The 21,515-nt window shown below is 48.6% G+C and overlaps 4 protein-coding genes across 5 annotated transcripts; all 4 read left to right on the top strand.

Moving 5' to 3' along the window:
* The first annotated feature begins 2,147 nt into the window (after positions 1 to 2,147).
* On the top strand, positions 2,148 to 4,642 carry crfa4 (cytokine receptor family, class I receptor 4). Its single transcript, XM_079185574.1, is given in 6 exon segments — positions 2,148 to 2,434; positions 2,565 to 2,667; positions 2,669 to 2,738; positions 2,851 to 3,098; positions 3,174 to 3,243; positions 3,386 to 4,642. Coding segments are annotated over 6 exon segments (1,371 nt in total). The 5' UTR covers positions 2,148 to 2,193; the 3' UTR covers positions 4,025 to 4,642.
* A 1,212-nt stretch (positions 4,643 to 5,854) lies between these two features.
* Positions 5,855 to 12,174, top strand: dusp27 (dual specificity phosphatase 27). 2 transcript variants are annotated; one of them, XM_079185894.1, is made up of 6 exons: positions 5,855 to 5,891; positions 7,223 to 7,370; positions 7,479 to 7,597; positions 8,352 to 8,583; positions 8,775 to 8,992; positions 9,199 to 12,174. In XM_079185894.1, the coding sequence occupies exons 2-6, from the start codon at positions 7,240 to 7,242 to the stop codon at positions 11,877 to 11,879; spliced, it is 3,381 nt and encodes a 1,126-aa protein (XP_079042020.1). In that variant the 5' UTR covers positions 5,855 to 5,891; positions 7,223 to 7,239; the 3' UTR covers positions 11,880 to 12,174. The 2 variants fall into 2 exon arrangements, with proteins under 2 accessions (XP_079042020.1, XP_079042021.1); XM_079185895.1 differs by lacking the exon at positions 5,855 to 5,891 and adding an exon at positions 6,182 to 6,208.
* A 1,596-nt stretch (positions 12,175 to 13,770) lies between these two features.
* On the top strand, positions 13,771 to 16,018 carry ermn (ermin; the record flags this gene model as incomplete). Its single annotated transcript, XM_079185573.1, has 3 exons — positions 13,771 to 13,942; positions 14,852 to 15,151; positions 15,717 to 16,018. 3 exons carry the CDS (start codon positions 13,771 to 13,773, stop codon positions 16,016 to 16,018), a joined length of 774 nt encoding a protein of 257 aa, XP_079041699.1.
* Positions 16,019 to 16,665: 647 nt separating this feature from the next.
* znf513b (zinc finger protein 513b) lies at positions 16,666 to 21,426 on the top strand. Its single transcript, XM_079185999.1, has 7 exons — positions 16,666 to 16,778; positions 17,020 to 17,214; positions 18,349 to 18,468; positions 18,567 to 18,701; positions 18,786 to 19,253; positions 19,728 to 19,912; positions 20,005 to 21,426. Exons 2-7 carry the CDS (start codon positions 17,175 to 17,177, stop codon positions 20,611 to 20,613), a joined length of 1,557 nt encoding a protein of 518 aa, XP_079042125.1. The 5' UTR covers positions 16,666 to 16,778; positions 17,020 to 17,174; the 3' UTR covers positions 20,614 to 21,426.
* Positions 21,427 to 21,515: the final 89 nt, after the last annotated feature.

Genomic DNA, 21,515 nt, shown 5'->3' with positions numbered 1-21,515 from the left:
GACCAGAACTCGTGTTTTTAATGGTGTCTTTGGTGTCGACAGGTCGGCGGGGGGCTGCAGGATGCTGTGGCTGCTGCTCTGTGTGCTTCCTCCGCTGGACGGCAGCAGGACGGTGGCCCAGGACGTCACTTATAAAGACCGATACGACCACGGTGAGTTGTGAGCTTATGTCTCATGCAGTCCAGATCCACGCTCTGCCTCAGGGACGTTTGAATACATGTTTAAGTGATGTTTCTTCTTCCTCTTTATCAAACAGAGGCTTCGTCTTCCTCTTAACAATCACTAGCAGGAGCACTGGAGTGGAATCAATCAACAGGAATGTGCAGAAACCTTTTTTAGTAAATGGAACAAGAATAGAAACAAACTCATTTCTCTGCAGCACAAGTCACAAAATTGCACTCCCTGTGTTTATTAAGATGTTCTTCTGTGTCTGAATTTCTTATTATGAAGTCAGCAGCCGGCTAACTTAGCTTAGCATAAAGATGTTTTGTGTCCCTTTGTGGTTGTTTTACGTCTCTTTGTAGTTTTGCATGTTTTTGTTGTGGTTGTTTTGTGTCTGTTCTTTGTGTGTCTTTGTGGTTGTTTTGTGTCTGTTCTTTGTGTGTCTTTGTGGTTGTTTTGTGTCTGTTCTTTGTGTGTCTTTGTGGTTGTTTTGTGTCCGTTCTTTGTGTGTCTTTGTGGTTGTTTTGTGTGTCTTTGTGGCCCCTGACCCGTTGGACCCCTGTGCCTGCAGGCCCGTCCAGTATCAATCTTTGGAGGAAACCATTTTAAACTATCCGCGTTGGAAGCAGAAATAAAGACAACGTATCAGTGGTGATGGGTCATCAGTCTGCAGCCTTTACTCGTTGATTTTCATGATTATATAAATTCCTGTTCGTGCTATTAAACCCGACTTAGTTCCCGGTTAAAATAAACCTGATGTTGCAGACCTGCAGTAAATCCGTCACACTCGGGCCAATAATCAGATTTTCTGCAGGTATGAGTCGGTCCAGCTCTGTTGGCGCCCAGCGTGCGTCCTTCCTTTCTCTAGTTCTGAGAAGTGGAAGTGGTTTATCAGAAAGAGCCTGCAGCGCAGCTCTCTGAGCTCCTTACAGCAAACACTGCCGGCCTTTGTTCCCCTGCAGATCCATACATTCTCTTGTGGATTACTGCTGTGATCTGTTATGAGGTCTCCAGCTTTTCTCCTCTGCGTGATGGACAGAACGTCTCAGTCGTGGCGTCCGTCCACCTCGTAGTGAAGACGAATGTCGATTTGGACTCGCAGGGACGAAGTTAATCTGGAGACACAAGAAAAATGAATTTCATACGACTCAGAAATATTTGTGATATAAAATAAATAGTTATAATCTTTTAAAATAAGTCTGTTCGGTTCATGAATGTTGATCAGACTCTTCTGATTCCTGCTGCTGTCAGACTCCGATCAGTGTGTGTGTGTGTGTGTGTACCGTCTCACCTGTCGCTCTCCTCCTCCTCCTCCTCCTCCTCCTCCTCCTCCTCCTCCTCCTCCTCCTCCTCCTCCTCCTCCTCCTCCTCCTCCTCCTCCTCCTCCTCCTCCTCCTCCTCACAGAAGAGGTTGCAGTGACGGCGAGGCCTCACATCTACTTCTGCCGCTCTCCCAACATGGAGGACTTCAGCTGCTGGTGGCGTCCGCTGGACAACCTGACAGACGGAGAGCAGGTCACCTACGTCCTCAGCTACTCCCAAGGGTACGTACACAGTACACGCAGTACTACAAGTACAAGGGTACGTACACAGTACACACAGTACTACAAGTACAAGGGTGACGTACATTTCTTTTCATCCCTCTATATTCATTTGACGGCTGATTGCATTTTTACATGATACAAATATAATAAACTTTACAACGAGTACCTAAAACTATGCAGTAGTACATGTTTGTAGTAGTATCGTAGTACCACCTCAGAGAAGCTCTTAACACGTCGGTGTGAACTCGGCGGCCTCGGCTCCGAGCCAGCCGGCAGAGAAAGCGCTCTCAGGAATCAGGACCAGTTCTGGTTGTGGCTCTGACTCGCACAGCGCCATCGATTGTTGTCTCGCTCTGCTGCGACCGCGACTGTAAATCTGGGATTATGTGAAGAGAAAAGGCCCAAAAATAAAGTGCAAAGAACAACAGATTAGAACTTATGTTTGCCACAGGATTTATGCCACAATGTGCACAAATACATCTGGGGAATGTGCAAAAAGCAGATCTCTAAAAGGAGCCGTAGACGTGGTTTCCTGACAGGAACCCTCCGTGTTCACAGCAAAGGGCCCAGACACCAGTGTCCCGACTACGTGAGCGCCGGCCCCTTCAGCTGCCACTTCGACAGCAGCCACACGTCCGTCTGGAAGATCTACTGCATGAGCGTGACGGCCGTCACCGCCCGCGGGAACTACACTTCCCAGCAGCACTGCCTGGACGTGGCCGACATCGGTGAGGAACCAAGTGGGGTGGATCAAATATTTAGATTAGAATGTAATGAATAATACATGCTGCTAGTGTAGCTGTGTGAATAGGATCCAGTCTGGTGTAGTTCTGACCCGTCCCGTGTGGTCCAGTTCAGACCGAAGCTCCGGTGAAGCTGACCTACGAGCTGACCGCGGCCGGCGGAGACGAGGTGGGTCACAGCGCTCTGCTGACCTGGACCTACCCGGTGCCCTCAGACCTGCAGTACGGCTGGATCACGCTGGTGTACGAGCTGCAGTACCGCCGGGTCACCGAGCCCGACAACTGGAAGGTAAAATACACGGAACCAGAGAGGAGGACCTGCTATTGGGTCTCTGAAAGAGGGAGAGAAGTTCACTTCATCCTCTTTAAATGAGCTGGTGATGTCTCTCCCCCCCCCTCAGGTGAAGCACCCTCTGAGGGAGCCTCGCGTGGAGCTGCTGGGCCTCCCGGTGGGAGACTACGTGGTCCGGGTCCGCTGCCGGTCCCACAACAACGGCCTGTGGAGCGAGTGGAGCGGCGCGCTGCCGATGAGCCTCCCCGCCGGGCCGCCGCCGCCGCCGGGCAAACTCCTGGTTGTGATTCTGGTGACGGGCGTCGCCGTCGTGGCTCTGCTGCTCGTCCTGTTTGGCCTCGTCCCTCGGGGGAAGAGGTGAATAGCAGTCACAGTTTAACACCGTTTTAACACAGTAGTGGTTACTGTAAAAACTCCTGTTTTCTCCTTCAGAATAAAAGACTACTTCCTGCCGCCTATTCCAAAGCCGCGGATCATCGGCATCGACCCGCTGCTGCTGAAGGTAACACACACACACACACACACACACACACACACATATTTACACACTTATATCCATCTTTTCTGATACAATGTTTTAGAATTAAACTTTAAATGAACTTCTCCCTCTTCTCCTCCCTCTCTCCTCCCTCTCTCCCCCTCAGAAGGGGAACTTGGAGGAGATCAACCATCACTTCAGTACCTTCCACAGCTACAGCCCTCCGAGCTACACGGAGGATGTTTGGGACCAGGTCAGCTCCGGAGACGTCTTCCTCTCCACGCCGAAGGACCCGACGGACCAGGAGAAGGACGCCCTGATGGCTCCGTGCGACCTGACGGCCGCCCGCCACCGGCTCTCGACCCGCCGCCCGCCGTCGTACGTGCAGAGCGTGTCGCCCTACTGCTCCTCGCCTCCCCAAGACTTCGGCCCGACGCCGGGCGCTCCGTCTTTGTGGTCGAGGCCGGAGGTGGTGTCTCTGCCGGGGTCGGACTACAGCATGATGGGACGTCCGGGTCTTCCCGACGCCGTCGCCACAACCCGCTCGCCTCAGGATTTCTACACCTGCGTCCAGCTCATGAACGAAAGCGGCGAGGTGCACCTGGTGCCCTGTCTGCCGCCGGCGTACTGCCGCGAGTTCCCGCCTCTCCCGAGGGTCGGATCGGACGCGGCGGAGGAGAAGAAGAAGCCGGCTGACTGCCAAGCCAGGACAAATGAGAGCAAAGATGGCGGCGAGGCCGAGAGGAGCGAGGCGGCGGTGCCTCTGCTGCCCGTCACGGTTGACAACAAAGGCCGTGAAACATGAGTTTATCTTTAAACACACAGAACAGCGTTGTATTTGTGGACCTTCTGTTTTCCTCTGCTCACCTGCTGCAGAGACGTCGTGTCCAAGTTGAACTTGGAGAGAGAGCAAAGTGGCCTCGTGCACCTTTTAAAGATGATTTAGTATTACCTCATGCCGCTTCCCCCAAACCCAATAAACAGCACGATTAGTTCATTCATCACTCACATCCTTACTTTAATATTCCAGATATCAGCCAATAATCTTCACGTTCTTCTAATTCCCCTCAAATAACCAGCTGGACTCATTCCATTCACGGTGGCAGGGTTTTAAACATGGCCGCCCTCAGGAGGACGTCAGCTGTGGCTTTAAGCTGGAATCCACCGTTCTGATGCGTAGTCGCTCTCGTGTTGTTTTCTGTGTGCAAGAAGCAGCAGCTTTGTTTACAACATGTTTAACACTATTACACAAAGTATTTCATGTATTACAGAGATGCTGAATGACCTCAGGTAGAGTTTTATTTCTGTTAATGAAGAAGAGGAGGAGGAAGAGGACATCTTTTTTTAACCTCTGTCGCTCTGAGGTGCTATTACCGACTATTAACGAGTCTTACCGACTATGACCGACCCCGGCGGTCCTGAAAGAAGCTATGAAACGCTGGTTATCGTGTTCGACGTCGTGCTGTTTTCTGTTCTTGTGCCTTTTTTTTTTATTCACAGAGCTGTTTGTTCCCAGACGCCTGGAAATGTTTTCACGTGAGGAAAATGGTTAATGACTCTTAATATACATATATATGTATACATACATATATTTATGTGCACACATGTGTGCTGCTGTATACAAACCCGCTCAGTGTCACTTTTTCACCTTTTTATTGTAACAAAACCTCTAAAACCATCCGATGCAATAAAAAGTGAAAAGGCAGCTTAAAGGCGTGCACGGTTCATCATTTAACACACACACACACACACACACACACACACACACACACACACACACACACACACACACACACACACACACTGTGTGTGGCCCTGTGACTTGAATTAGCTGCATTCTCAGGTTATAAATAGAGTTGATAGTCAGCTGACTTGAGATAAAACACAGGCGCAGAAGACAGAGTTGTGGACTTTGAATAACAGAAACAATCTTTAGCTCATAATAAAATATAAAGACAGAAGACTCCTCAAACATCACAACTTTAATGAACAAGAGGACAAAGAACAATAGAAGGAATGAAATATACTTTATGGATCAATAATGGAATAACAATGGATAAAATAGGAGAAGGAAGCAAGGACAGAAGGAAGGAAGGAAGTACAGATGAGAGGACGAAGAGAAGAGGGATAATGTATGAAATGAGTGAGGAAGTAAAGGGGGAAAGGAAAAGATTGAAACACGGACAGAAGGAAAGGAAGTAAGGAAGCGGAATGGAGAAGAAAAAGGAAATAGGGAAGGAGGGACAAAAGAAAAGGAGGAAGGAGGAAGGGAATGAAAAAGGGAAGGACAGAAGGATAGAAACGTAAGGAAGTAAGGGGGAAGGAAAAGAAACTGGATAGAAACAAGGACAGAAGAAAAGGAAGTAAGGAAGTCGGACACATCGGAGGATGGAGAGAAGGAAACAAGGAAGGACAAAAGGATAACAACGCAATGAAATAAACAATCCGGTAGTATAAGTACTCTGATCAGTACTCTACTGCAGTACATGTAGTATCAAAGTACTCTGATCAGTACTCTACTGCAGTATCAGAAGTACTCTTAAGTTCTGGGTTACTGGTGTCGGGTGTCGGGGCTCTGCAGGCCTGTTGGGGGGGGTTGGGGGGGAGGACTCTAACTTTAGTGTCATTCTGGACGCCATCGACTTCACACGAGCTGCTTCAGACCGGCTGAGGTGAGAACACACACACACACACACACAAACACACACACTCTCACACTCTCACACACACACACAGAATGGTGGTGTTTCGTTTAAAGGCGTCCTCCACGTCTCAGAGTCCTCTCTCTTCTGGTCTTCGTGTTCTTTGATTAGTTTGGAGTGTTGTTTCTCTCGGAGGCCTCCGGCTCTCAGGCAGCTGTCGCTCTGATAAAAATAGATCCTCGTCACACTCGTCACACGTCTACAGTTTACCGTCAGCTGAGACGCACAATCGCACAAAATACACACACATCAACGATGAAACATTCAGCAGATCAGAGAACACAAAGGTAGGAAGATACATGACTACATGACAAACACATCAACAAGAACAAAGAGTGTGTGTGTGTGTGTGTTTTACTCCTTTAAAGTAATGCTACATGTCACCATGAGAGAAACAGCTTGAAATATATAATAAAACAGCAATGAAATGTTCAATTTAGCATCTTTTGAATCAGTTCACAGAGGAACCGTTTTTTGACACTCGACATAACTTTACATTAATCTGCAAGTAAGACATTTAGGAGGATGAAGATCTGAGTTTAGGTCAGTTATTTTGTCCGATAATGTCACTTTTAATGGAGCTCCAACATGTTTACTCCTAGTAAATATACTCATGTAATGCACTAATGTAATCAGCAACTTGTCGTCTTGTTTCAATGATTTTTTTTTTATAATTCTTTCTTCAAAGGACATTTTGGGGAAATAAACTTGTTTGTTTTCTTGCTGAGAGTTTCATGCAGCAGCCGGTTAGCTTAGCTTAGCATAAAGACTGGAAACAGAGGGAAACCGCTAGCGTGGCTCTGTCTGAACACGTTGTTTCTCGGTTAGTTAGTCTGTAAGAAAAGAAGAACTGTTTCTCCAACAGAACTAATGAATCCACAATCATCTGACTCATCGTCAGGATCTGAATCCAGCTCTGTTCTCTATTTTATTTCTATTTTCTCCCTTTGGAGCCTTGCAGTTCTTTGAGTGTGATTAATTTCTATTGTTTCCTCATGAGGTCACACCTCACTGTTTGAATCATACGACACCTCTCTTTATCTCTTCTGACCCTGCGTCTGATGTTAGCTGGGTTTCTTTCTTCCCTCTGTATAATAAACAATATTAAAATGTGTTTTTGACAGCTTAACAGAGCAAATGATCCAATAAATACCTCCAGTATTATATATATTTAAATGCGTTTATAGAGCAGATGTGATCATCATTTAGAGAACTCATAAATAAGAATATATTGTCTGAAGTGAATTCAATACAAATCCAGAAACTTCCCAAACTATGAGTTTTATTTTTATCAATGGCAGGAGGGATCCTTGTTGCAATGGCGACGACCAATGAGAGCGGAGCGCGCCAGGACCAGACGGTTCCTGATGGTGAGGAGGAGGAGGAGGAAGAGGAGGGGAGGATCGTCCGAGGGATCCAGTCTCAATACCTCCGCTGTCCTTCGCCCAGGTGAGGAGAGGAGACACCAGACTTCTGTCTGATTTCAGGATTTAAGCTGCTCTTTTCTCCCTGGACTCTTTGATTCGAGATGAATAATAAGTTCCTCCTCTGTGTCAGTTTCTCCATGGCTTCAGAGTCCAGGTTCTCCATGATCTCCGGCTCCGACGCCGCGAGCATCTTCATGGAGCCCATCCACCTCTCGTCAGCCATCGCTGCCAAGAAGATCATCAACGAGGGTGAGGAGCTCAAACTAAACCCAGATACGTAACATTATGTCTCTCTAAAATGTCAGAACGAGGGATGAGCGGGGATCACGTCAGGTCGTCCTCAACCGAATTATTTCTGGTGTCTGAGTCCACGTCCAACACGTCTAATTCAGTCAAGAGCTCCTCAATTACATCCGATCCACGTCTCGTCCCCTCGGCTCGTTAGCGGCCCGAGGAGCGGAGACGCTCTGATTGAGGACATTAGCTCGTGGGACTGCATCGTCCATTAAAGGGACAGCTTTAATGGACAATGCATGTTTCATCTGCAGAGGAGCACGAGGAGAGATGTGTGTTTTAATATGCAGGCCGCTGAAGTTTCCTCCATAACCCTCAGACCTCATCTTCTCATATTAGAAACATATATATGTGTCCACGAAGTTATAATACGATCAATCTAAAATTAATTTAAGTTCAAATAAACTTCAAGAAATCAGAAGAAAAATATTTTACATCCAAAAAGTTACTTTCACCAGCAGGGAGACGGAGAATCCTACTGAGCATGTGCAGAGTGAGTGTCATCACTAGCTCGTTCCTGATTGGAGGAACCGGTGTGTAATTTGGGTCAAGAAATCTACTGTTTTTCTCTTAAAATCAAACATTAAGACACAAATCTGCTGAGAGGGACTGTATTGTTATTATTATTATTATGATTATGACTATTTAATCCCTCTGCATTTAAGCTTTTATCAAAGGTCAACACATCTGGTTCATGTCCTTCCTTTAGAGCTGCCGCCTCGCAGCGTGCAGGCCGAGTCCGTCCCTGAGTCCATGCTGGAGACGGCCGATCAGCTGATGGTGGAGGACCTCTACAACCGCGTCAAGGACATGATCGACGACCGCAGCCCCTACAACACCCCCTGTGTGCTGGACATCCAGAGGGCCATGGTGCAGGACCGCCTGGAGTCCCCCCTCAACCCCGTGGACGAGGTGTGGCCCAACGTCTTCATAGCCGAGAAGTGAGTCCAGCAAATACTAAATGTCCACTTATTGGCTTCTTCTGCAAGAGCGAACTCCAGCAGCCGAGGAAGACCATGTGTTGGGGTTGAAAGCCACAATACCAGCCGGTCTGACGGACCTCGACTGCTGTTTCCGTGCTTGGTTTGCTCGTCTGATTCCTCCTCACAGTGCGATTCTTCTCTCGTTTCAGATCCGTTGCGGTGAACAAGGCTCGCCTGAAGCGAATGGGCATCACCCACATCCTGAACGCGGCCCACGGCACGGGGGTGTACACGGGCGAGTCCTTCTACACCGGCATGAGCGTCCAGTACTCGGGCATCGAGGTGGACGACTTCCCCGACTCCGACATCTCGCCGCACTTCCGGCCGACCGCCGAGTTCTTGGACGACGCTCTGCTGACACACAAGGGTGAGACAGGCTTTCTCCTTTTCCTGGTGATGATGATGATGATTCATCTCTTCAAATGATCATCTGTGTCCATTTTGCTGAATAGCAGCTGATTCACAAAGTGTTGCCTCGAGGAATGAATTCCTTTTCAGCTGCCAAACAACTTTTATTCCATAATTATTATTATCTACTTCCTGGTACTAAACATCCATCTTCTCTCCGTGCAGGAAAGGTTCTGGTTGTGTCCATGATGGGCGTGAGCCGCTCCGCCGTCCTGGTGGCGTCCTACCTGATGATCTTCCAGCACATGACCGTCATGGAGGCCCTGACCTCCATGAGGAAGAAGCGCGCCATCAACCCCAACGAGGGCTTCCTGAAGCAGCTGCGGAATCTCAACGAGACCCTGATGGAGGAGCGCGACGACGACGACGATACGCTCAGCCAGTGCTCCGTCATCGATGCGCGCGGTCGCGCTCGCATCTTCGGCGAGGACGAGAACGATGACGAGGACGATACAGATAAAGAGGAAGAGGGGAGCATGATCGAGGTGAAAGCGCGCTCCATCGTGATGGAGGAGGAGGAGGACGGAGAGAGCGTGATGAGCAGCGTCGCCTCCTCTTCAGCTGCCGCGGCGCTCCGGAGCGAACTTACCGGAGCACCGATCGACCAGAGGCCGAGTCAGGAAGAGGTCGTCCTGCCGGACACGGAGGGCGGAGAGGACGGAGAGGACGGAGAGGACGAGGACGGCCTCGACAGCATGATCCGCGAGTGGCAGAGGAGGAACGAGAAATACCAGGACGACGACTGGTGGGAGGCACAGCTGAACAGCGACGGAGAGGACTTGGAATCCGTCGGCGAGGGGCGACCGAAGAAGACGTCCGATGTGGAGAGCGTCACCAGCGAGGACGTGCGCGCCGTGAAAGAGCGGTTGAGGCGCCGCGGCAGACGTCCAGCCTCGGACGCGATGTCCACCTCCAGCTGCACGAGTTACTCCGATCTCTGGAAACAGCGACTGAGGGAAATCGAGGAACAAGCCGCCGCTCGGTACCACAAGAAAGAGGACGAGGATGGCAGCGAGAGCACCGCCTCAGAAGGTGGAGAAGGAGGGAAGAAGAAGATTGATGACGAGGTGGAGAGCCTCCTCTCCGACACCAGCTCCATGTACAACTTTTGCCAGAAGAACAAGGAGAAGATGACGCCTTTGGAGCGCTGGCGCGTCAAGAGGATCCAGTTTGGCTGGAACAAGAAGGATCGAGAGGACGGGGACAAAAGTTGTGTGGGAGACGGAGAGCGAGGCGAGGGAGAAGCCAAGACGCCGTCCTTTCAGGATGTCAACCTGACGGCGTATCAGACGTGGAAGCTGAGGCAGCAGAGGCGCCTCGGGGAGGAAAACACGGAGGAGATCGTGGAGATGAGTCGGGGCGAGGACTCTGCGACGATCAAGCGGAGGCAGAGACGCGAGGATATCCTGGAGCGCTCGAAGAAAACGCTGGAGGAGAGTCAGTCCATGTGTGGCTGTGACGACGAGAGCAGCGTCAGCGGCGGTACGATACCTCTCTCCGCCTTCTGGGCCGGAGCCGGAGTCATGGGCCCGCCGAGCGTCGCCAACGACGACAACATGTCCATGCTCAGCGGCAGGTCGTCCGTCATATCCTCGGTTTCACAGGCTCGCAGTGCGAGAGCCGCGAATCCCATCGCATCGCTTCCTCCCATCCTCCCGGTTCCTACGGTCCAGGGCCCCGGAGGAGAACCCATGGTCAATCTGGCCAGCATCCAAAACTGGATCGCCAACGTCGTCTCCGAAACGATCAAGCAGAAGCAGACCGAGATGAGCCTGCCTCCTCCGTCACGCGCCGGATCGGAGCTCGGCTTCAGCCTGATTTCGGGCCGCGGCGTGGATGACGACAGAGCCTCCCTGCTGAGTGGCGCTTCCTATTCCAGCGCGCTGTCGCCGGGTCGAGGCGGGGCGGCGTCAGCCCTCTTCAGCGCCGGGTCGAGCGGCGTCTCCGGTCTCACCGGTAGAAGCTCTGCTCTGGGATCCAGGAAAAACAAGATCACCACCACCAGCGTGCCTCTGTTCAGCCTCTTCCAAGACCAGGTCAACATGGGCAAGCTGGACGCCATGGACAAGGAGATCAAGTCCGAGATGAGGGGCAAGATGGCCACCTACGAGAGGAAGAAGATCCTGGAGGACAACAAGCGCAGCACGTTGTACAAGAAGAAGAAACCAAAGGAGGACGAAGACGAGGAGGAGGAGAGGAAGAACAGAGAGGAGGAGTTTCTGGAAGAAGCAAAGAAAAAGGAGAAACCTGCGAGGACTTTCGGGCTCTCTGGGTGTCTGAATCTCAACCCTGCGCTGGAGAAAGATAAGAACACCAGCGTGGACGACTGGCTGACAAGCGTCCGGCCTCCTCCGAGGAAACCGGCCTCCGGGGTCGACGCCGGCCCGGCAGAGGATCCCTATGACGACCTCGACGCCTCCGCTTCCGAATTCGACTTCTCCAGCCGCAGGGCATCCTACGCCCTCGACGAAGACGACGAGGAAACTCGCGGCGTGTCCTCCGGATACAGATCACGGCTCCGTGAGCGTCCATCGAGCGAAGACAACGGGTTCACGGCGTCCCACGGCTACAGGAGGTCGTACGGCGCCCACGACGAGGGCGACGAGGCCGCGGAGAGCTACCACGACCTCGCCGCAAAGAGGAAGTTCGCCCAGACGGAAGGGAGGAGGAGTCAGAGGGAGGAAGCCAGCATTGAGGAGGAGGAGGAGGATGACATCACCACCTTCATCGCCCAAACCAGGCAGAGGATCCGAGCTCGGGCCGCCGCCGAGGCCGGAGACGACGAGGTGCTGGCGGCTTGGAGGGCGCAGCAGGAGAAGAAATCACAGAGCAGAAGTGAACCGTAGGAGGTTTTAGAGATCTGAACTCATCGAGGACTTTAAATCTGAGGAACATGTTTCCCCAAAAAGAGAATAATATCAAATAGCAAAGATCATTTGGAAACACTTGTGTTGTGATTATTGTTCAAGAAACACTAATAACTGTAAAAGTAGGTGTCGCTGTTTTTGTGGATTTCTGTATTTACAGTCAGTAAAATATGCACTTTTGCCTTCTTCAGAGTCTGTTATTAACACAACTCGTTCATTTTATTGTTTATTAAGAGTTTGGTTTCTCCACCGTTGAATGTAAAACTGATTGTGAAGCACATTTAATACATATTTTCATAAAAGATGACGTGAAACTCCTGAAACGAGTCATTTGTTTCTTTGTTTTATTATTGCAGTACATGTTCTGACAAATGACGACTCATGGGCTTTGAATTTCATTATTATTTAATAATCTAATTATAAATATTATATTTAATAAAGGATTAAATAAATAACCAATAACAAACAACTCAGACCAGACAAACTGATGGAAAATAATAATAATTGTGATTATTATTAATATAACTATTATCATGATGATGATTATTGTTTTAATACTTTAATAAATAAATTATATTAAACATGAAATTATATTTATGATTATAATTCAATGAGCCTGTTATTCCTGCTTTTATATAATATCTGTTTTTTATCTGTTTTTTATTCGTGTCATTTATTTTAAGAAGAGCATTTCCTGGAGAAAAACAAGACTCGTGATTCTGCTGATTCTGGTCTGATGATTATGAAAGAAGTATTTCTAAATGTGTGGAAGATCATCTCTTACATCTACGTCATACCTCCATCTAGAGCACACTGGAGGCAGTGCTGCAAATGTCTTTTCGGATAAAGACGTTTGAGATTTATAGATAATTATCGTCTTAATAAATCATTCAGAATAAATCATAAAACATGTATTTGTGTAAGCCTTTCCTCAACTATTGATCGTATTAATGGTGACATAGTGCAACACTCACTGCAGCTTATTGAGCAGCTTTACGTTCCAGAGGATCAACGCTGCAGAATGTTGAGCTGAAAGAAGAGTTTCTGAGTGGAACAAAGACGTCATGTATGTACAGTATATATGTATGCAAGATTCATATTTAATGTGAATTTAAAAAGGGAAAGAAAACGCTTTAAAATGTGTTATAACGCATCATTTTAACTACACAAAAGTGCTTAATTTTAAAGTAGTAAGACTGAATATTTTTTTATCTTGTTGCCAAAATGAAAGAATCTCTAAAGACTTATGAGTACTTCTACTTCTGATACTTTACTGCAGTGAAAGTATTAATACCACAATGTAGAAGTCCTGCCTTCTAAATCTTAAGTAAAAGTACAAAAGTACTATCGTCAAAATATACTTGAAGTACCATAATAATATATTATTAGATCATAAAACTGATGCTTTAATGTGTTTACAGCTCATTTTAATATCCTATAATTTATGCTAATGTGCTAGTTTATTCATTATTTGTATTATTGATCAGAATCTACAAATCGTCAAATAAATGCAGTAAAATAAAAAGTACAATATTTGCTTCCAGAATGCTCCATAAAGTACCTCAGAATTAATTAAAGTACTTTGCTGTACTTCACTTACAACAGAGTACAAGGATATAAATACACTACATTTAGAAATGTCAAAAGAACGGTGGTTATGTTGAAGAAGTAAAGAAAGAGATTAAACAGATTAAAGTATTAAGGATGAAAACGTGGCCTTCAGGTCACCGGACTGAGGGACCGATGACGTGAGCTCGTTTTCTGCCAATCGGCATGAATTCAGTCCTTCAGTGTGAATGCGTTCATAACGTGGACAAATGCAGCTTTACTCCCTCCACTGCCGGACGTCCTTCCTCTGGTTTCCTGCGTCATGGAGAGCTGGTGGACGGCCGCAGACGTGCTGGACAGCCTGGACCTGGAGGAGGACTCCATAGTGGCTCGGGTCATCCAGGCCGTCGGGCTGTTTGGAGACATTCTGTCTCTGGAGGACACCATGCTGTCTGACGCCCAACCGGAGCACAACACCGACGGGACGGCACCAGGTGAGGAGGACGAAGAAGAAGAAGGAGAAACACCAAGAGAGGAAGTGGAGGTGGAGGAAGATGAAGGAGAGGAGGTGGGGAGGGAAGGAGGAGAGCAGCAGGTGCAAGACTGGAAAGATGACAGCAGAGAGGAAGAAGAGGAAGAGGAAGAGCAGGTGTTAGAAAATGAGGTAGACAAAGAGCGAGGAGATGAAAAGGACGAAGCAAAGACACAAAGAGAGCCGGAGGGAGAAGGGAGGGAGGAGGACGAGTTTGAGGAGGAAGGAAAGGAGAAGGAAGCAGACGAAGATGGAGACAGTTTGGATGATGAGTTTAAGAACAAAGTCGGATGGACGGTCGAGGTCGAGGTAGAGAAGGGAGAGACGGAAAGACAGGATGAAGAAGAAGTGGGAGGAGAAGAAAAGGAGGCTAGGAAGGAGGAAGCACAAGGTGGAAGGAAAGAGTTAGAGACTCAGGAGGAGGAAGACAAGGTAGAAGAAGAAAGAAAAGAACAACACAGGGGGACAGAGATAGAAGGACATGAAGGAGGTGAAGAAGAGGAAGAGACAGAAGAGACAGGAGCAAATATGGTAGAGAAAGAAGAAGAAGAACAACAGAGTGATGACAAAGAAGAAGAGAAGGAGGCCTTAGGAGACAAAGTAGAAAATGTAGAAGAAGAAGAAAAGATGGAGGCCTTGGTACACAAATTAGAAAATGTAGAAGAAGAAGAAGAAGAAGAAGAAGAGATGGAGGCCTTGGGAGACAGATTAGAACATGTAGAAGAAGAAGAAGAAGAAGAAGAAGAAGAAGAAGAAGAAGAAGAGATGGAGGAACCAAACCAGCTCAATCAAACAGATTCCCAGAAGCCATCACCCTCATCGCCTCTACGAGCCTCTGAATGTGCTGAAACGCTGAGTCATGCCGGTGCAGAAACAGGAAATGAAGCTCGCCGAGACTCCACAGAAGAAGAGCAGAGCTTAGGCGCTGCCAAAAACCTCAACGGGGACATTCATCTCACTTCACCGAGCGCCGACAAAGAGACGGAGGGAAGGCCGACTGTGACGGACACAAAGTCTGTGGACGCTCGTCTGGATCTGAGAGAGGAGCAAAGAAAGAGTTTGGAGGAGCAGGAGCGACTTGAAACAACGCCGCTGACATCATTTCCTGCTTCAGGACATCCAGGTGAACCTGCAGCCGACATCCAGGACATCACACCTGAGCTGCACACTGGTAAGCACATTTACCGCTATGATCGTTTACACTTTGCATGAGTGGCGGACTCCACCACTCACACCGAGAGCTCCCACTTAAAAAGGAAAGTACTGAATGTAAATAGATTAAACGGCTGTGGTTGATCAATGCCGGCAAAGAATTGTGGTTAAAAAAGGGTTTGATTTTTATTAAATCTTACGGGTTTTACCTTTAAGTTTTAACATAACAATATGGGAGCCTAACATTTAGCAAAATATGTTCAAAAATGCAATTTAGGATTATTTTTAATGTTCAGTCTTTCATGAATTTAACTGCTTTCATTCGCTTTTAACTCCTAAACGTTGTTGCTGTGAGTCTTTAAATATCTGGCAGGAACTGGGAAACAGGATCTTACATAACAGATATTTGCTGCAAACACAATTACTCCCGGTGGAGATTCAGGCCAGAGAGTTAATTCATTCATTCAAATCTAATTAAAATTCCACAGAGATGACACTCACTCTGCTGCCTGAAGCAAACCGCAATAAACAGAGCTCATGTCGTGCTTCTACCTTTGACATTTAACTTTTAACATTTCCTTCAGGTTGCAGGTTGGAGGCGAAGGTGTCGTTGATGGATGCAGCCGCCGTGTCGCCGTTACGGGCCGGAGGAGGACACAAAGAGCTGAGTTTGACCGCCAACTCGTCCGGCACAAACCCTGAGATGGAAGCGAAGGAGGACAAAGAGGAAGGACGTCAAAACTCCCTCAGTGTGAACAGCGAGGCGGACGGCAAGAAGAACGGCAGCCACCAATCAGCAAAGTACCAAACTGTGTCCTTCAGGAGGATCCGGAGAGGAAACACCCGGCAGAGGATCGATGAGTTTGAGGCCATGATGGACGCGTGATCAAACCTTAAATATTCTCTCTTTGGGCTTGAAGATGATGATCTCCAGCGGTAAAACGTTGAGAAAAGTTTAGTAGACCCAGGATAGAGCCCTGTGGTACACCATCCTGTAACGTAAGGTTTCCATTGTTGTGAGTGGATGAATAAACAGTTTATTATTGTTTATTATGTGTCGTCAAAGTGCTTGAAATCTGTTCTTGTAGCTGTAGCTCTTTTCTTTAAAATGCGATCATTTATTTATTAGTATTTCACTGGTGGTATTTTCATTAACAGACATCAAACCAGACCATCTGATGATGATACATGGAGAATAATAATAATAATGATATGATTATACAGTATCATTTTAATATATCAATATAACTTAATCTGTTGTGCAAACATTTGTCCGACATAGAAATAAGTCCTAGAAAATATGCACAAGTGATACTCGTAGCAACATCTTCTAGACTGTGAATATCCAATTTATATACTATTTTTATTTTTATTTTTATTTATGAGGACCCTAATACGCAGTAATCCTAATACTATGTGATGCATATTAGTATTTTTACATGTAATAAACAGGACGTGTATTGTCACCGAGACCCAATATCAGGACTACAAATCCCACAATCCTCCGCTCCTGTCACTGACGTCACGCGGAGACCCGGCGTCCCTCTGCCAGCAGTGAGCGGTGCGTGTTTGGCAACAAAAGACTCATTTTTAAGCAGTTTGGGACGTTTTGTCGACGACGGTATTTTTCGGGACGTTCATCACAGGTATGTTTACGAGCGGAGTGATATTTAAACTTGTAGTTGTTGTGCAAAGTTTGTAGTTTAAACGGTTTTAATTTTAGAATGTCGGAAGTTGACTTGGTAGCTAGGTGGCTAACAAGATGGCTGCGTCTATTTACTGCCGAACAACAACATTGACTCGCAACGACTTTAAAGTGTGTTTAACGTCACTTAGCATGACGTTGCGACTCTCAATGAACATATCTGTGGACACGCTTCGTTCCAGGCGACAGTTGGCAGTCATGACACCGCTGCTGCTGTCCGTTGGAGGAAGAGGAAGAGGAAGGAGGTGATGATGATGACGTTCAGATAGCTGGCTGCCTGCCTGGCGGACGGACGGGCGGACAACCAGAGCGGGATCCGGGACGACGAGAGGCGAAGATGCCGCGGAGGAAACAATCCAACCCCCAGCCCGTGAAATGTGAGTTTAAACTGTTCTCTTCCAGATGTTTCCAGATGTTCTAGTCTGTATCGGGTGTTATGACTGTTGTCTTCCACATGTTCTAGTCTGTATCGGGTGTTGTGACTGTTGTCTTCCAGATGTTTGAGTCTGTATCTGGTGTTGTGACTGTTGTCTTCCAGATGTTTGAGGCTGTGTTGTGACTGTTGTGTTCCAGATGTTCTAGTCTGTATCTGGTGTTATGACTGTTGTCTTCCAGATGTTTGAGTCTGTATCTGGTGTTGTGACTGTTGTCTTCCAGATGTTTGAGGCTGTGTTTGTTATTTTAGACTGCATCTTAACTTAAATGTAATTTGTATTCAGTAAGTTAAGCCCGGGGTAAACAGACATTACTTCCTCATCGTCTCTCAGAGAGGAAGATGTTGGAGACGCGTCGTCCTTTCAGTCCATGTCTGTGTGTGTGTGTTATCTCATCCTGAATGTGTCCTCTCTGCCTCCGGTCTCCACTTCCTCTTCTCAGGCTCTCTTCTGACCTCCTCCTCCTTCCCGTCGCTCTTCCTTTCTTTCTTCCACCGCTTCCTGTTTGACTTCTCTCGATCGTGTTCTTCCTCTTTTTCATGTGTGCCCTCACGTCACCTTGTATCTACTGTGGACTTTATCTCTAAATGTTCAGGGTTTCATCTCCCGTCTCATAACTCACCCGTGTTTACAAGTAACTAACTATAACTAATATGTCATGTATGAGAGAGAGTCTACTTTGTTGTTGCTCATGAATTCACTGATTATCAACAGAACTAACTAACTTATAACTAATAAAGAAATCTTCAGTTTCTTATCCCATCCTCTAGCTCCTAGCTTCCTCTTCCTGACTCCCTCAGGACTCCCTCTTCTTCCTCACCCTCCAACTCTTCCTCCTCTGCTCTTATCTCATCCTCACCGACTTCCTCCTCTTGTCTCCTCGCTTTACTCTCTCGCTTCCTCTTCACCTGCTTTCCTCTGATTATCTCTCTTCCTTCTGTCCGGCTGCTTTTACAAACTTTCTTTAAATCTTTGTTTCACTCGGTCACTAAAACAGGCCGTGAAATATTAAAAAAACATTTGTACTCTTGCTCAAATGTTTGAGTCAGCGTTTGGAACATGTGTGTTTGTGTCCAGTGGAGTCGGAGGACGGGGCGCTGCTCTGCGATCCGAGCTGTCTGGTTCTGGAGAGCGACTTCCTGCTGAGCGGCGACCTGGAGTTTGGAGACTCTGAGATCATCGGGCTGGATCGAGAGGGTGAGTGACACACACACACACACACACACACACACACACACGTGTCCTCAGATGAACAGTGTTGTTGTTTCTGGTTGAACACGTCTCTTCTTCTTCAGGAATGACGGTGTTTTCTCTGAGCGTAGACGACGACCCTTCGGCACCAACAGACTCCACCTTCCCAGCCTTCCTCTCCTGTAGAGCATGTGGCCGCCTGCTGGGGGACACGGCTCTGGGAGCAGGTCTAGATCTGGGTAACTGTTCCACCAGATTCACCAAATACTCTGTTTCATTTCAAAAGTATTCTGCAAAAGGCTCAATATAAAATGTTGTTCCAGGTGTGGGCCTGGACCTGGGGGCGGAGCTTTACTGCCTCACCTGTGAGGAGGGCCTCCAGCACGAAGCCTCGCCTCAGGCGGAGGGCTCGACGGAGGCCGACGGGACCGGCCCCGACGGGAAGCCGGGAGACGACGACGGCCCCCGGAAAGCGTTCTCCTGCTCGCTGTGCGCCTTCACCTCGCGCTACTCCAACCACCTGAAGCGCCACATGAGGACCCACGACGGCCACAAGCCGTACCGCTGCCCCGTCTGCCCCTACGCCTCGGCGCAGCTCGTCAACCTGCAGCGCCACGGCCGCACCCACACCGGGGAGAAACCCTACCGCTGCCCGCTGTGCAGCTACGCCTGCAGCTCCCTCGGGAACCTGCGGAGGCACCAGCGCATGCACACGCAGGAGAGGCCGCAGAGGAGGGAGAAGGAGAAGAGACGGGGGAGGAGGAAAAAAGGAAACGCTGCAAGCGAAGAAGGTAACGAACACCTGCGAGGACACTAAAAAGATCGTCTTCATCGTTGATTCATCAAGAAAACATGTTGAAATGTTTCAGTTCCTCAAAGATATTCAGTTTAATATCGACACATAAACTAGAACATTTGAGAGGCTGCAACCACAGACTGTTTCACATTTTTATATGAATATGTAAATAAATGAACTAAAGGATTCATGATTCGTCACATATTTGATTCGGGTGGAGGCAGAAAGGCCTTCTCTCTTTGTTTGTTACTGTCTCAACACTTCATTATGTTAATTTGAAAGCACAGAAAAGAGGAACCAGCGAGTAGAAAATGAGGAAGTTCTGTCGGGTTCAGTGCTTCTCGCCCTGAACCGTACGAAGAAGTAAAAGGAGGAAGTTTGAGATGAAGATGAGTCTTATAATCAGATATTTTCTAGTGTTTCTTTCATGGAAGTCTCTGAATAACTGTCTCTCTGTCTCTCGTGTCAGACCTGACCCTGCGAGTGTCCCAGGACACGGGCTACTTCCAGACGCTGGACGGCCTCTCTCTCGGCTCTCCCTCCGCCCCGCTGCCCGTCCTCCTCTTCCCCCTCTGCTGCCGGATGTGTGGCCTCACCCTGGAGGAGGACGACCTGGAGGGGGACAAGGGGGACGGGGACGGAGACGCAGGACAGGTACGGTCCCTAACGTCCCATCGCTGGTGTCTTTGTGCAGCGTTTTGACCACATGAAAACCTGACGATAGTGCGTTGTGCCTTTACTTCCAGGTGTGTCGTCGGTGCCAGCTGGACCTCCCGTCTGAAGACGTCTCCGGGTCTCCGCTCGGCCCGGCCGTGTCTCGGGCCTCCCGGCGGGCTCAGCGCGGCGCCAAGCTGTACCGCTGCCCTCGCTGCCCCTTCCTGTCCCGCTACCCCAACCACCTGGCCCGCCACGCCCACACCCACTCCGAGGAGAAACCCCACCGCTGCCCGCACTGCCCCTACACCTCCTCGCACCTCGACAACCTCAAGCGCCACCTGCGCGTGCACACAGGCGAGAAGCCCTACCAGTGCCCGTCGTGCAGCTACGCCTGCGGGAACCTCGCCAACCTGCGGCGGCACGAGCGCATCCACTCGGGCGCCAAGCCCTTCCACTGCGGCGTGTGCGGCTACTCCTGCAACCAGAGCATGAACCTGAAGAGGCACATGCTGCGGCACACGGGCGAGAAGCCGTACGCCTGCGCCGAGTGCGACTACACCACCGGCCACTGGGACAACTACAAGCGGCACCAGAGGAAGCACGGACACAACACGGACAGCTGGGACAAACACGCCCCCGCCAACGGCCTCAGCTGGGGCAGAGACGCCCAGGAGGACCTGAGCCAGGAGCACAGTTAGTGTGTGTGTGTGTGTGTGTGTGTGTGTGTGTGTGTGTGTGTGTGTCGTATACACTGGTGAACCTCCAGCTCAGGCTGGAACCAAACTCAGGTGCCTTTGACGGACTGAACGACTGTAACGCTGCACTGACTTTATAATACGAGGGGCATTAATGTATGTGTGTGTGTGTGTGTGTGTGTGTGACTTCCTGTAACATCAACACAGACGTCTCATCTGTCACCGTGTGACTTTCTACCAGCCGACCTGGATCAGCTGACGGATGACGGGTGTGCGGTGACGTGTGGACTCTTCAGGTCGTTTCCTCTCAGGATGAACTTCTGTGTGAACCGGAGGCGATCGATGCCGACGACGCGGCGCTCGCTGCACATTATTTATGAGGAAACTAAACGACGCGACCGAGTGATGATGGGAACGTGTGTGTGTTGTGACATGTTGTTGTTTTAGGGCCACTCAGTCTGAGATGATGGGAATAATCCTTTGTACCTTTAAAGCTCTGCTTGTGTTCTCATAACGCTGTGGCCTTTGTTCGATTAAACTCTGCTTTGATCCTCAAACGTCGTGGCCGTCGTTCTGTTGAGGAGCATCATGAAGATATCGCAGCGTGAACGTCTCACACGGCAGCGATTCAGGGACCAACACACAGAAGTAATGAAAGAACTCTTTAAACTGTGAAAAGTTCCATCAAACATGAAGAAACTTTACTTCAGCTCATTTCCACCTCAAACACTTTCTTCAGGCGTTATTTATCATATTTCATACGTTTTTTATTAATGATGATTCCTTTTGTTTTAAAGGAACAGTTCAGTAAGTTTAATCAGGATTAGCCTAGCTTAGCACAAAGGCTGGAAGCGGGTGGAAACAGCTAGCCGCACCCTGTTGTTCACCAAGGCTTCACGTCAGAT

This window comes from Pholis gunnellus (assembly GCF_910591455.1).
Source record: "Pholis gunnellus genome assembly, chromosome: 24".
Lineage (NCBI taxonomy): Eukaryota > Metazoa > Chordata > Actinopteri > Perciformes > Pholidae > Pholis > Pholis gunnellus.
This window is presented reverse-complemented; position numbering and strand designations above follow the sequence as displayed.

Coding starts and splice junctions, on each gene's coding strand:
- dusp27 (XM_079185894.1), top strand. CDS start 7,240: ATGGCGACGACCAATGAGAGCGGAGCGCGCCAGGACCAGACGGTTCCT. Junction 8,584..8,774: donor AACGTCTTCATAGCCGAGAA/GTGAGTCCAGCA, acceptor CTCTCGTTTCAG/ATCCGTTGCGGTGAACAAGG. Junction 8,993..9,198: donor CGCTCTGCTGACACACAAGG/GTGAGACAGGCT, acceptor CTCTCCGTGCAG/GAAAGGTTCTGGTTGTGTCC.
- znf513b (XM_079185999.1), top strand. CDS start 17,175: ATGCCGCGGAGGAAACAATCCAACCCCCAGCCCGTGAAAT. Junction 18,469..18,566: donor CATCGGGCTGGATCGAGAGG/GTGAGTGACACA, acceptor CTTCTTCTTCAG/GAATGACGGTGTTTTCTCTG. Junction 18,702..18,785: donor GGGAGCAGGTCTAGATCTGG/GTAACTGTTCCA, acceptor ATGTTGTTCCAG/GTGTGGGCCTGGACCTGGGG.